The 13,156-nt window shown below is 46.3% G+C and overlaps 1 protein-coding gene across 1 annotated transcript in view; it reads right to left on the minus strand.

The window, feature by feature from the left end:
- Positions 1 to 13,156, minus strand: part of TLL2 (tolloid like 2) — a 130,331-nt gene that overhangs the window by 91,216 nt on the left and 25,959 nt on the right. The window contains exon 2 of the mRNA XM_004268391.3: positions 8,434 to 8,544. Within this exon, the coding sequence (XP_004268439.1) occupies positions 8,434 to 8,544 (111 nt within the window). The remainder of the gene's footprint in view (positions 1 to 8,433; positions 8,545 to 13,156) is intronic.

The following is a 13,156-nucleotide window of genomic DNA, read 5'->3' on the forward strand; positions in this document are numbered from 1 at the left end:
TCCCTCGATGCCCAATGGCCTTTGCGTCCCCTCTTTTCTCCAGCCTGAAACACCAGCGTTCAAATCCAGGTGCAGGTAGTCATTCCGTTGGATATGGTTTCAGGAGACCCTCTCTTCAGAGGGGACACTTGAGACCAGGTGACGGTAGCATGTGCCCCTCCAAGTCATAGACAGCATAGGAAAAGGAACTCAAGGAGTTGAAGACTCTGTGGGGTCCATCTCTGAGTGATGAGGCCCAGGGAGAGGAGGCAAGTTAGCCAAACGAACGTCTTCGACTCTCTCCTGCTAATTTATTATTTTGAACTCAAATGCACAAACTCTTAGGCTTATGTGGATGCCCTACACAGATGGCAGGAGTTTAGACTAAGGTTGGTTTCTTAAATAGAGGTGGACACGGCCCAGTGGCTCAGAATAGACAAGACGGGAAACATCAGCTTCCATCAGAGCCAATAAGCAATGAAAGCCATTTCCCCTTCCAGAGTCTTCATTACAAAGAGCAAGAAATCAGATCCCTTACCGGGAGGGAGATAAGTGCAAGATGAGGTTTCCTCTCCAAGTTTCCAGACGTTCGCAAAGATGAGAATGTTCAACTTTGCTTCCAGGACTCTTTAGGGAAGAAATAAACAACCAAAAAGTCCCCAGACATCAACCACACGGGGCTTTCCTCCACACCTTGTGTGGTTAGGGGGTGAGGTGTCCCAGAACTCAGAAATGGGGGTGTCAGGTTCTGCACCACCACATCGAAGAGGATGCGGGAGGATGGGAGAGTGTGTGTGTGCCTGCTCATGTATCTGTGTGTGTGTCCGGCTAAGTACTTCCTTCACTACACAGCTAATCCGATTAGCAGCTTTAGGAAACTCGGCAATGTTAATTCAAGGGCCCCATTCATAGAACAGCTTGGCCCATGCCTGCCCAGAACTCCCATTCTTCTCACTGCAAATAAAATGCACACAGAAGGACTTTCTCTCCCTGAAGAATGCGCTCTTGCCTCCTTGCCCCCAAGCACATCCAAAAGGCTGCTGCCACTTCCTCTGGAGGCTCTCACGGCAGGGGAACGGGACTGTCTGAAAATGGGGGGAAAATAGCGCTCTCTCCATCTGAGGCACAAAACAAGGTTAATTTTAACAGCGCTGTCAACCCAGGTGGACTCCCAAGCTGGCAGCTGCGCTGACTAAAGAGGTATCATGAATCCCACCAGATGTAGGGCCCTGGGTGAGTCTTAGGCTGCCCGTGGACCTTCAGTTCTTTTTCTGTAGAATGGGGACTTGGAGCAGAGGGCAGAGCTGGAACAGAAGGCTGGAAGGAAGGACACTCGGGGCCTGTAGACACGACGTCACTGCGTTTGGCAGGAGGCTGAGGGGCAGGAAGGGAGCCGGATATGTCAGTTGTGGATAAAGCGTGGAGGGCCTTGGGGGCCAGATAAGGAATGTTTCTGATAAGTGATAGGCAGCCATGGAAGGGTTTTAGAAAACACAGTGGTATCAGTTATCTAGGGCTGCCGTAACAAGTTACCACAGAGTTGGAGGCTTAAAAACAGAAATCCATTCTCTCACAGTTCTGAAGGCTAGAAGTCTGAAATCAAGGTGTTGGCAGGGCCGTGCTCCCTCTGCAGGCTCTGCAAGAATCCTTCCTTGCCTCTTCCTAGTCTGTGGCAGCTCCCGGCAATCCTTGGTGCCCCCTGGCTTATGGCTGCATCATTCCAGCCTCTGCCTCTCTCTTTCACGTGGCCTTCCTCTGTGTGTCTCTCTGAGTCCTCTCCTCTTCTTATAAGGACTCCGGTCATTGGATTGAGGGCACCCCTAAATCCAGGCTGATCTCAAGATCCTTAACTAATTAGATGTGCAAAGACTCTATTTCCAAATGAGGTCACATTCTGGGGTTCAAGTAGACATAAATTTGGGGGGGACACTATTCAACCCAATACAGTGGTTGCAAGGTCAGGTCCAGGAAGATCACCTGGAAGCAGGATGCGGAAGCAGAGACTGGAGGCAGGGAGACTGATCGGAAGTAATCACCACGAGCCCGGGGTCCTAAGTGAACAGCGAGGATGCTCCCTACTGGGGGCCCGAGAGCTCTCAGAGGCTTTTTTTCTGTGGCCAGCACAGCACCCTGAGTGGGCTCTCATACCAACCCGGGCACAAGGTCTTTGCTCGCTTCCTGGTCCAGAAAGACTCCAGCTACTTTCCCAGGGCTGGCAAAGGAATGACTGCATGCACCTCTGTTGTTTTCCATTCCTTCCACCTGGCAACATGGCAGATGGGTTGGTACAATGGAGGACACAACCTAGGAGACGGAAAACCTGGGTTCTCGTTCTGGTTCTTCCACTGACTGAATGTGGGACATTGGGCACATCTATGAAACGAGGGAGACTAGATCACTTCTAAGGCAATGACATCGTTTCATTCTGCAACCAGGAAAGCAGCTTCAAGTTCACAGGATAAACCAGGGAAAGGAGGCGTCTGGGGCTGCATTGCATCCCATCCACCTCCAGGGATTAAGCCCTCTTCCCACGCCACCGCCCAAAAAACCAGGGGCAATTACCAAAACTTGGAAATGAAATAACCGATATCTAAGAACACATCCTTTCACACATGTGGAAGTAGAAAGAGCAGATAAAGGTGTGGTTCCTTTTAATTTTTTTTTTTTAATCAAAGCAAATGTTTAAAGAACAATAGCACAGTGTTGTTCACAGCATCAACATTTCTAATAGAAAAAAACACTACAGAAAAGAAGGGAAACAACCGTCATGTCCATCTGTATGGATTCATTCGATAAATGGTGGCAGAGTTGCATATTAAATGTGATAGACCTCAAAGTACCACGTGAAAAGATGTCCATGGTGTGGTGTTAAAGACACAGGTTACACAACAGGGTGTTAAGAAAAATTCCTTTTATGTTTAAAAAATATCTGCACATGGCCTGAGCACAGTAAGGCTGGAAGGAATCCAGCAAACAGATCATGATGGGGACCCCCAGGCCTGGGATAAAAGGGGATTTTCACTTTCTACAATTTTGAGCTATTGCACTTTTTTTTTTTTTTTAACAACTAGCAGTGTTAGTTTAATCAGCAAAAATAATTTAAAATATTCCCATTCTGAAAATAAAATAACTATTTTAGATAGATGCAAAGTACTATTGGCCCTCAGAGAAAACTGATCAGGGTAAGAATCACCTTGCCATAAAAACATAGTGGAAAAAAAAATACATATCTCAAGCTTGGGAAGGAGGAAACACCAGAAAGGTACATGTTTCAAAGGCCTCTTGCCCAAGCCCCCGAAGTTCCCTCCAGCACGTAGCAAATTTCTCCCATTCTCCACTTTAGCCTTAAACCCTCCCAGGTCAGTGTTCTTTCTGCAAATACTACTACTAATAATAATAAGGAAGAGAAGGCAGAGTTGATATTTATTGCACATTTCTTATATGCCAGGCACTGCACTCAGCACTTTCCACGTATTCTTCCTTTTCTCCTCACAACATCACTCTGAGGTAAGGATTATTACTATTCCCATTTGACAGATGAAGAAACTGAGGCCCAGCCCGAGGATTCAAGCCCAGACAGTCTGAGACCAAAGCCTGTGACGGTGGTCAGTGCTTTCACTGCCCTCCTGGGAGCAAAGCCCTGTGGGAGTTCTTCACCCCAAGGCCCCTGGGAGATGCTCCAGGGCCTGCCAGTCTCTGTCTATCTCTTCCCTCTCCCCTATCCAACAATGCTGGCCAGTGCCTTCTAGATACAAAGTGCCGGGCCACCTCTGAGGGATCCAAAGTCAAATATATGTGGACTCTGCCCTCTCTCAGCTCACAGGGGAGAAGGAAAAAGAAGACAGGTACTCAGGTTCTTAGACCATGAGGCTGACCATGGCGGTCAACTGCCATGGTGGCTGGCCAAGGCCCAGACTCTCTCTGGGGTCTCTCACTCACATTTGCCAAGCTTGGGTCCCCATGCTGTGCCATGGCAGGTCCCCCAAGGACAGCAGAAGGATTGCTGACAGGACCAACCCTGAGCATTCGTGATGGTGTCCTATGCTGTGCAGGTCTGGAGGTGTAAGTGGGGTCCCCAAGCCAGAGAGACCAAGACCCAAAGGCCTCCTTGGATCCTGCGTGGTCACCCCCCACCCCCTGCCCTGCTTTCCAAATCCATGTGTACCCACACAGAGTGTAAACTGGTACTACCACTTGGGAAATCTGACTGATTCTACTAATAACTTACATATACCCTGTGACCCAGCAATTCCATTCCTGGAAATGAGTGCCGAAGGATATGTACAAGAAAGACAATAGCAGCTTTAGTTATCATAGCCCCAAACTGTCAACTGTCCAAATGGCTGTCAACAGAAGAATGAATAAACCAGGGTACATTCATTCAGGAGAACACTGCAAAAGATGAAAGGACAAACCAGCGCTCCACCCAGCAACATGGGGGAATTTCACAGCCACAAAGCTGAGGGAAAGGAGACAGACACAAACACACACTGCATGGTTCCATTCATGCAGGTAAACTGCATCTGTGGGGACTTCCCTGGTGGTGCTGTGGTTAAGAATCTGCCTGCCAATGCAGGGGACATGGGTTCGATCCCTGGTCTGGGAAGATCCCACATGCCGCTGAGCAACTAAGCCCGCGAGCCACAGCTACTGAGCCCGCGTGCTGCAATTACTGAAGCCCGTGTGCCTAGACTCCATGCTCTACAACAAGAGAAGCACTCGCTCTCGCAACTAGAGAAAGCCTGTCCACAGGAATGAAAACCCAACATGACCAAAAAATAAATAAAAATAAAAATAAAATGCATCTGTGTGGAGAGAGGTCAGACTAGTGGCTGCTGGGGGGTGGGTGCTGGCTGGAAGGAGGCATGAGGGAGTCTCCAGGGGTCTGGAAATGTTCCATCCTTTGGTCTGGGTGGTGGTTACGTGGACACGAACACATGTAAAAGTACATCACACTCTATGTTTGAGCTACGTGAGGTTCACTAGTTTTAAGTACTAAAGTAATAGTGCAAAAAGGAAAGTTAAAAAATTAAATCAGGGCTTCCCTGGTGGCGCAGTGGTTGAGAGTCCGCCTGCCGATGCAGGGGACATGGGTTCGTGCCCCGGTCCGGGAAGATCCCACATGCCGCAAAGCGGCTGGGCCCGTGAGCCATGGCCGCTGAGCCTGCGCGTCCGGAGCCTGTGCTCCACAACGGGAGAGGCCACAACAGTGAGAGGCGCGCGTACCGCAAAAACAAACAAACAAAAAAATTAAATCACACGAAGTTACAATCAGATCAACTTCTCTAGGCCTCCAGGTAAGAATCTGGCGGGGTGGGGGGAGGGGGGGAGCATATGATGACTTGGAGTGACAGAATTATGAAGAGATGCTGCCTTTTGTTAGACCTCAATTAAGGTTGTGTATACAATGGTGTGAAAAATAATCTGGATTCCAAAACCCCATTTAAAATTCAAATGGACTTTTCAAAACATCCACGAGAGGTCCCCCAAATCCGAAGAAGTGATAATCGTAGAGCCAGACACCAAAAACGTGCCTAATCGTTCCTCCCTCCTCCCGACCACTGGTGATGAGGACCCCTGGCCTTGTGACAGCCTTTGCCCTCTTGCCTTCCTCATCCCTACATCCTGTGTGGAGCCTGGCCTAGCTCCTGTAGCTGCTCATGTCCCCCTGAGCGGTGGGAGGCACCCCCCACTCTGGGCACAGCCCTACCACCCCCCCCAGAAAGAGGGAACCAACCACTGGACAAGAAGGAAGCATGTGACCTCCTTAGTGTAGGTTGCCATCCCAGTTCCCACCCCAAAAAGGACGACTCCCTCGGTCTGGAATGTCCTTCTCTACCCTCTGACTCCTTCTTCTCCAGCCTGGGAAACCCCTCCACCTCCCCAGGACCCCCTCCTCTGGGAGGCCTTTCTGGCTCTCCCCACAGCAATGGTCCCAGTTCTTCTTAGTGCCCTCCACTCCCACTGTGCTTCCTGGGACACCCCACCTCCACCTCTCACTCTTTACCCTTTTTGGTTTCCGCATCTATTTCCTCCAATAGCTGGTAAGTCCTTAAAAAGAGAAACCTCATGGCTTCCCTGGTGGCTCAGTGGTTGAGAGTCCGCCTGCCGACGCAGGGGACACGGGTTCGTGTCCCGGTCCGGGAAGATCCCACATGCCGCAGAGCGGCTGGGCCCGTGAGCCATGGCTGCTGAGGCTGTGCGTCCGGAGCCTGTGCTCCGCAACGGGAGAGGCCACAGCAGGGAGAGGCCCGCGTACCACAGAAAAAAAAAAAAAAAAAAAAAGAGAAACCTCAGTCTATACCATCTCAGGGTCTGGCACAAGACCTGGCACAAAGTGAACACTCCATAGAGGTTTCAATGAATAAGTGAGTGAGTGAGTGAGTGAATGAATGAATTGGGACCACATCCAGAAACATGAATACAATATATTCTTCTCCTTCCCTCCCAAGTGGATACAGATCGCAGGGCCTTTTGTGCCAGGAAATACTGAAATGAAGAACTGGTGAATTAGTTCTGGTGGAATCTTGGAGCCTTGCAAGACACTCAGGGATGGGGGGCTTTGGGGATGTACTTGGAATCTACCAGGTTCATCAGCAGAGGGAAAGGGGTTGCCTTGACAACCCCGCTCCCATCATCACCACCAGCAAGCAGCATGGTGAGGCTGCCCAAGCACCCAGCGCGGAGCCCAGCAACCTCAGGGCAGCTGGTGGGCTGTGGAGAGCAGCGGGAGAGGGGGCTCCACCAAGACTCCCCCAAGCCAAAGGTGAGCACATCACGTTCTTATTCAGAAACCTTGGGCAGGACCCCTGCCACCCACAGGGGAGAGCTCCAGCTCATCAGCGCAAGAGGCACCAGGGGAGTTGCCTCCTACTCTGGGCACATTCCCACCCACCCCGCCAACAGGCACCTTCATCATCTACCCCAGCAACTTCTCCTGGTGCTTCTCTCTACGACAGCGCCCCGCAAGAGCCACCCTCCAGTGACCCACACCTTTCCCCTGCTCCTCAACTTAAGACAGCCCCTCTCATACTCCCTGCCTCTGCACAGTTTCTCCTCTGCTGAAAGATCTTTTCTTGATTCTTTCCCTAAGGAACTCCTACTCATCCTTCAAAACACAAGGCAAGAGTGCCCATTCCCATGATGCCTTTCTTGGCCCATCTTCTTCCCACTGCTCTTGATTCATTGTAGCTCTTGTCATGAGGAATTACAGTTTATCTCTCTACCCTTCAGCCTCATTCCTCCGGACTGGGGTGCTTAGTGATAACATCTGCCTTTGCCGGAGAACGTGCCATGTGCTAGGCACCAGGTTAGCCTGTTACTTTTGGAGTCGATCCTCCCAACCCCTGCTGAAGTGAGTGCTGGTTTCATCCCCATTTTACAGATAGGAAAACTGAACTTTGGAGATGTTAGCAAGCTTGTCCACCCTGTCTGCCTGGCGTGAAAGGTCTCCTTGAAGTCAGAGGTCACATCTTATTCCTCTTTCTCTCACCAGCACCGCATTAGATCCGTGATAGGTACTAAAAAAGGGGGGTGGTGTATAAACTTCAGTTATACAAGATGAGTGTTCTGGAGATCTGCTGTATCACATCACGCTTGTAGTTTACAGTACTGTATTGTACACTTAAAATTTTGTTAAGACAGTAGATCTCATGTTAAGTGTTCTTACCACAATTTTTTAAAATCCTCGAGAGAAAGGAAGGGAGGGTGGGTGGAGGGGTGGCAGGTAGCAGAGACAGTGTAGCATCAGGCACACACGAGCCTTGGTCACTGAATAATAAGCCACAGTCAGCCACACAGCCTATCGGCTCCCACAGCTCAGTGCCTGGGGTTGCTTCTGAGAATGGAGATTCCACAGAAGGGAGGCATCTGAGCCCAGTGGGCAGGGAGGTGAGGAGAAATCAGGAGACCAGTCTCATTACTATTCACCCCAAGGTGAAGGCAAGGAGGAAAAGTAATCAAAGGAGAAGAGTAATCAAAGTCTGACACCCAACCTGTGTTTCCTGCCCCCAGGGGATTGTCACCTGGTTTGTAGGCCAAACAAGTGCATAATACCACCCCACCCTGGCCCCAGGCAAGCATCTTCCCACTGCTAATCAGTATCAGCATCACCATCAGATATGCCCTACATGGAGCCCATCCAGGAATATGGGAAGTTCTGGACCCTGAGGCCAGAGTCCTGAGAACCTATGTTGAGTTCAGCTCTGAACTCTGAGCTCAGGGTTGAATCTTTGGATAAAGAAGCTAATGAAGATTTTCTTAGAAGGATAAGCAAACTTGGAGGCTCCAGCTTCACAGCCTGCAACAGACAAGGGGTGACCCCTCTGGTTTTCCATTGACAGGTGGGCACTGGACTGACAGGTCAAATACCTATGACTCGTGGTCCACATCACCCCGTGCTGGAGTCCCTGACCCTTCTCTCCAGGGCAGGGGTGAAGGGGACGCCGTACTTACCCGTGCTGTGTCCTGCTTCCTCCACTGACTCCTTGATCCAGTCACGGGTTTGGTTGATGTGAAATAACTTCAGGTCCTCTTCATCTAAGGCAATGTCTCCCCAAAAGACAGCTGGGAAGAAAAAATAGAAATGGATCAATTTAAGCTGGAGATCAAGGAATGAATTTACTAGTGGCCCAGAGGGTATTGGAAACTGAGTAGTAAACTCTAGAAAAGATATTCCATCCAATCAAATTTCTTCCTGAGCCTAAGAGATAGGACTGGTAGAAAAAGAACAACAGATAATATATCTGTGCATCAAAGCCACAGGGCTGGGGACAACCACAATAAAGATCAAAGGCCTAGGTCTGTAAGGTATTTTGAAAGGTCACCCTGTCTTACTGTCACTGTAGGCAGCTGTGGGCAAAACCACCACACAAAGACAGCTGTTTCTCCCTTCTTCAGAGTTTTCAGGATATTTTTTTAAAAAGCATAATATAATAAATGATACTAATGTTCATAATATTTGCTTCCCTTCCCTGGGAAAAGATTCTATTTCCCTTCCCCACTGATGTCAGGATTGGCCACTTCACCTGTTCTGGCTAATCAAATGTGAGAAGGAGCTTTAAGAGCTAGTGTATGATTCACCATGTCCTCGTTCCCTCTCCCAGAGGAAAAGCAGTGGCTTAGATAGGGGTGACTCTAAAACCCTAAGTTCTGGAGTAAATATGATATGGAGCGGAGGGATGGCTGATTAGGACGGATATGTAACATGAATGAGGAAAATAAAAACCATTATTTTTATAAGTACCTGAGATTTGGGGCTATTTGTTACTGCAGCACAACCTCTTTATCCTGACTAATACAGAAATTGCTATCAGAAGTGGTATGTTTCTTGGTAACAAAAATCCATTGTCTTTGGGCCAGGTAGTGGGTATCAAGGAAACTATTACTGAAAGCTGGAAGAAGGCAATCAATATTACACAGTGATGAAGTATTTGGTAAAACTATTGCCTGCATTAACTTGGAAGGCAGATGATGAACTAAATGAGCTTATGGCTTTAAGTGAAGAGATGGGGAGTCAGAATGTCAATAGCACATCTTGGTTACCATTAGCTGTGTTTGACAAGATACTACAAGAAAGATAAGGGCTTTAAAAAGAACTGGGCATGGAGGCATCATGCTCCCTGATTTCAAACTATATTACAAAGTGGTAATAATTAAAACAGTATGGTATTGGCATAAAAACAGATACACTGATCAATGGAACCAAATAGAGAGCCCAGAAATAAACCCATGCTTATATGGTCAATTAATTTATGACAGAGAAGCCAAAAATATACAATGCGGAAAGGACAGTCTCTTCAATAAATGATGTTGAGAAAATTGGAGCCACATACAAACGAAAGAAACTGGACCACTATCTTATACCATACACAAAAATTAACTCAAAATGGATTAAAGACTTGGACATAAGACCTGAAATCATAAAACTGCTAGAAGAAAACATAGGCAGTAAGCTCCTTGACATAAGTCTTGACAATGATTTTTTTGAATATGACATAGAAAAGCAAAAGCAACAAAATCAAAAATAAATAGGCGAGGACTTCCCTGGTGGTGCAGTGGTTGAGAGTCCACCTGCCAATGCAGAGGACATGGGTTCGAGCCCTGCTCTGGGAAGATCCCACATGTCATGGAGCAACTAAGCCCATGTGCCACAACTACTGAGCCTGCCCTCTAGAGACCGCAAGCCACAACTATTGAGCCCACATGCCACAACTGCTGAAGCCCATGCGCCTGGAGCCCGTGCTCCGCAACAAGAGAAGCCACCCTGATGAGAAGCCCGCACACCACAACGAAGAGTAGCCCCCGCTCGCCGCAACTAGAGAAAGCCCACGTGCAGCAACAAAGACCCAATGCAACCAAAAATAAATAAATAAAATAAAATTTTAAATAAATAAATAAGTGAGACTATATCAAACTAAAAGTCTTCTGCATTGAGAGGAAAACCGTCAACAAAAATGAAAAGGCAAGCTACTGAATGGGAGAAATTATTTGCAAACCATATTCTGATAAAGGGTTAATATCCAAAATATATACAGAACTCATACAACTCAATAGCAAAAAACAAACAATCCAATTAAAAAATGAGCAGAAGACCTGAAGACACATTTTTTCCAAAGACATACAGATGACCAATAGGTACATGAAAAGAGGCTCCACATCATTAATCATCAGGGAAATGCAAAACCACAGTGAAATATCGTCTCATACCTGTTAGAATGGCTGTTATCAAAACGACTAGAAAAGCAAGTGTTGGCAAAGTTGTGAGGAAAAAGAAATCCTTATGCACTGTTGGTGGGAATGTAAATTGGTGCGGCCACTATGGAAAACAGAATGGCGGTTTTTCAAAAAATGAAAAATAGAACTATCATGTGATCCAGCAGTTCCACTTCTGAGTACTTATCTAAAGAAAATGAAAACACTAATTTGAAGCAAAATCTGTACCCCCATGTTCATTGCAGCATTATTTACAATAGCCAAGATATGGAAACAACGTAAAGTGTCCATATTATTCAGCCATAAAAAACCCAAAACCTTGCCATTTGCAACAACATGGATGAATGTTGAGGGCATTATACTAAGTGAAATATGTGTATCTATATCTATATCTATATAGATATTTCATATATATATGAAATAGGTGAAGAGAAGTAGGTGGAAGAAATAGGTGAACTCTTTTTGTTTTATTGCTGTTTAAATAAATTGAATTTTTTTAAAAAAGAATTGAGCAATTTATAGTGGGAATGAAAAGGAATGGAGAGAGTCCAGAAATTCAGGGACTTGAGGAGTTGGAAGAGCCAACCTATTCTCATCGCTAAACAGTAAAACAAAAACTGAGAAGGCCTTTAAGTAACAAAGACTGATTAAAACTCAGGCTTATGGTGTAGAGAATTGGGAAACCTCATACATTGCTAGTAGGGATGTAAAATGGTATACTCCCTAGGGAAAGCTACTTGGCATTTTCCTAAAAAGTTAAGCTTATCACAAGACCCAGCAATTCCACTCCTAGATATCTTCCCAAAAGAAATGAAAACACAGGTCCACACAAAGACATATACTCAAATGTTAACAGCAGGCTTATTAATGATTGCCCCAAACTTGAACACAACCTAAACGTCTATCAACTGTTGAATGGATAAACAAATGTGATCTCTCTATACAATGGAAAACCACCTAGCAATTAAAAAGAGCAAACTATTGACACACGCTACAACATGTATGAATCTCAAAAACATCATGCTAAGTGAAAGATGCAGAAGACTACATATTATATGATTCCATTTATATGAAACGTCTAGAAAGGCAAGTTTATAGAGCTAGAAAGGTTAGTGACTGCCTATGGCTGGGGGCGGGAATGAGACTTGACTATAAGTGACCATGAAGGAACTTTTCCAGGTGGTAGCAGCGTTCTAAAACTGGATTGTGGTGATGGTCGCACAACTTCAAATTTGCTTAAATCTTTGAAATGTACACTTATTTTCACCTTGTTGAAATGTGTAACAAAGCTGGCTCAGCCAAAGATGGTTTCCAGCTGCCGGTCCTGAGCCCCTCCCACCTTCCTGAAGACTTCGCACAAGTTCACAATACAGTGCCATCTCTTCCTCAAAGAAAAAACGTCTGTGTCAATGATGGTATTCACAGTGGTAGATCATCAGGAACACTTCTCACATTCTGAGAGCAGAAAGAGAAGCAAGAGGGCAGATGGAGAAGGGAGTAGATTAACAGGACCTGGGAAGACTCCAACGAGCCACGGAAGTGCTCAAACTTTTGTGCTCGTGTATTCCCAAATAATTTTCAAAAACCACATATCCTTATGTATATTGTGAGCCTGACATTTATGATTTTTCACCATGAGTTTAAATGTCTTTTTTATTTTGTTTGTTAGAAGTAAAAAAAATAGTAAACATTGTATAAGATGAGGATTGACTGTAGCTGTAATAAATGTTTCATGATGTGATTTGGTAAAATAGATTTAACCACCTTATTGAATGACACAGGCTGCATCAGAAGGAAAACAAGGAATTATTCATCTTGGTTTTTATCCACATATCTTGAAACATTAGAAGTCCAGAAAACATTGCAGTTAAAAGAATCACTGTCATTAACTTACTCTATTTCAGTTGTTCTGAATTCAAAATATTCCACTAAGCACCTAGCATCCCCCTTAACAGAAATTCACACAGACAGGAAAAGACAGGAGAAAGCCAGGTCTAGATGCCTTGACTCATCATCAAAGAAGGCTGCTCTGTGACCAAGCGTTCTCATTTTCCCTTTAGCGCTCAGAGGTTTTTGTACCCCAGCCGATGCACGCAGTGGGATTCAGGATGAGTGACAAGTGAGGCTCTCTTCTATAAAGTGGGGTAAGGATCACCATGACCAGGGCATCCTCCAGTAGTTTTAATAGAATCTTGTAATAGAATCATATAGAATCTTATATGGAAGCACCCCTTGCTAAGTCTCTGGTGTCCCTGCACACACCAGTTTGCAAACCAGAGTGTGACAGAGGTCAGGGCAAGGGAGCATAGGGCTGCTCTTCAGCAACTGCTTCCTAAGTCAGAGGGCTGCTGAGAATTCTACTCTTCTTGCACTGTCCCCAGGGCTTGCTCAGCCCACCTTGGTCTCCATCTGCTTTCCAGCACTTCAATGCCCAGCACTCAGGCGTCCTCTTGACCTCAAAAGG

This window comes from Orcinus orca, chromosome 14 (assembly GCF_937001465.1).
Source record: "Orcinus orca chromosome 14, mOrcOrc1.1, whole genome shotgun sequence".
In the NCBI taxonomy this organism is placed as follows: Eukaryota; Metazoa; Chordata; class Mammalia; order Artiodactyla; family Delphinidae; genus Orcinus; species Orcinus orca.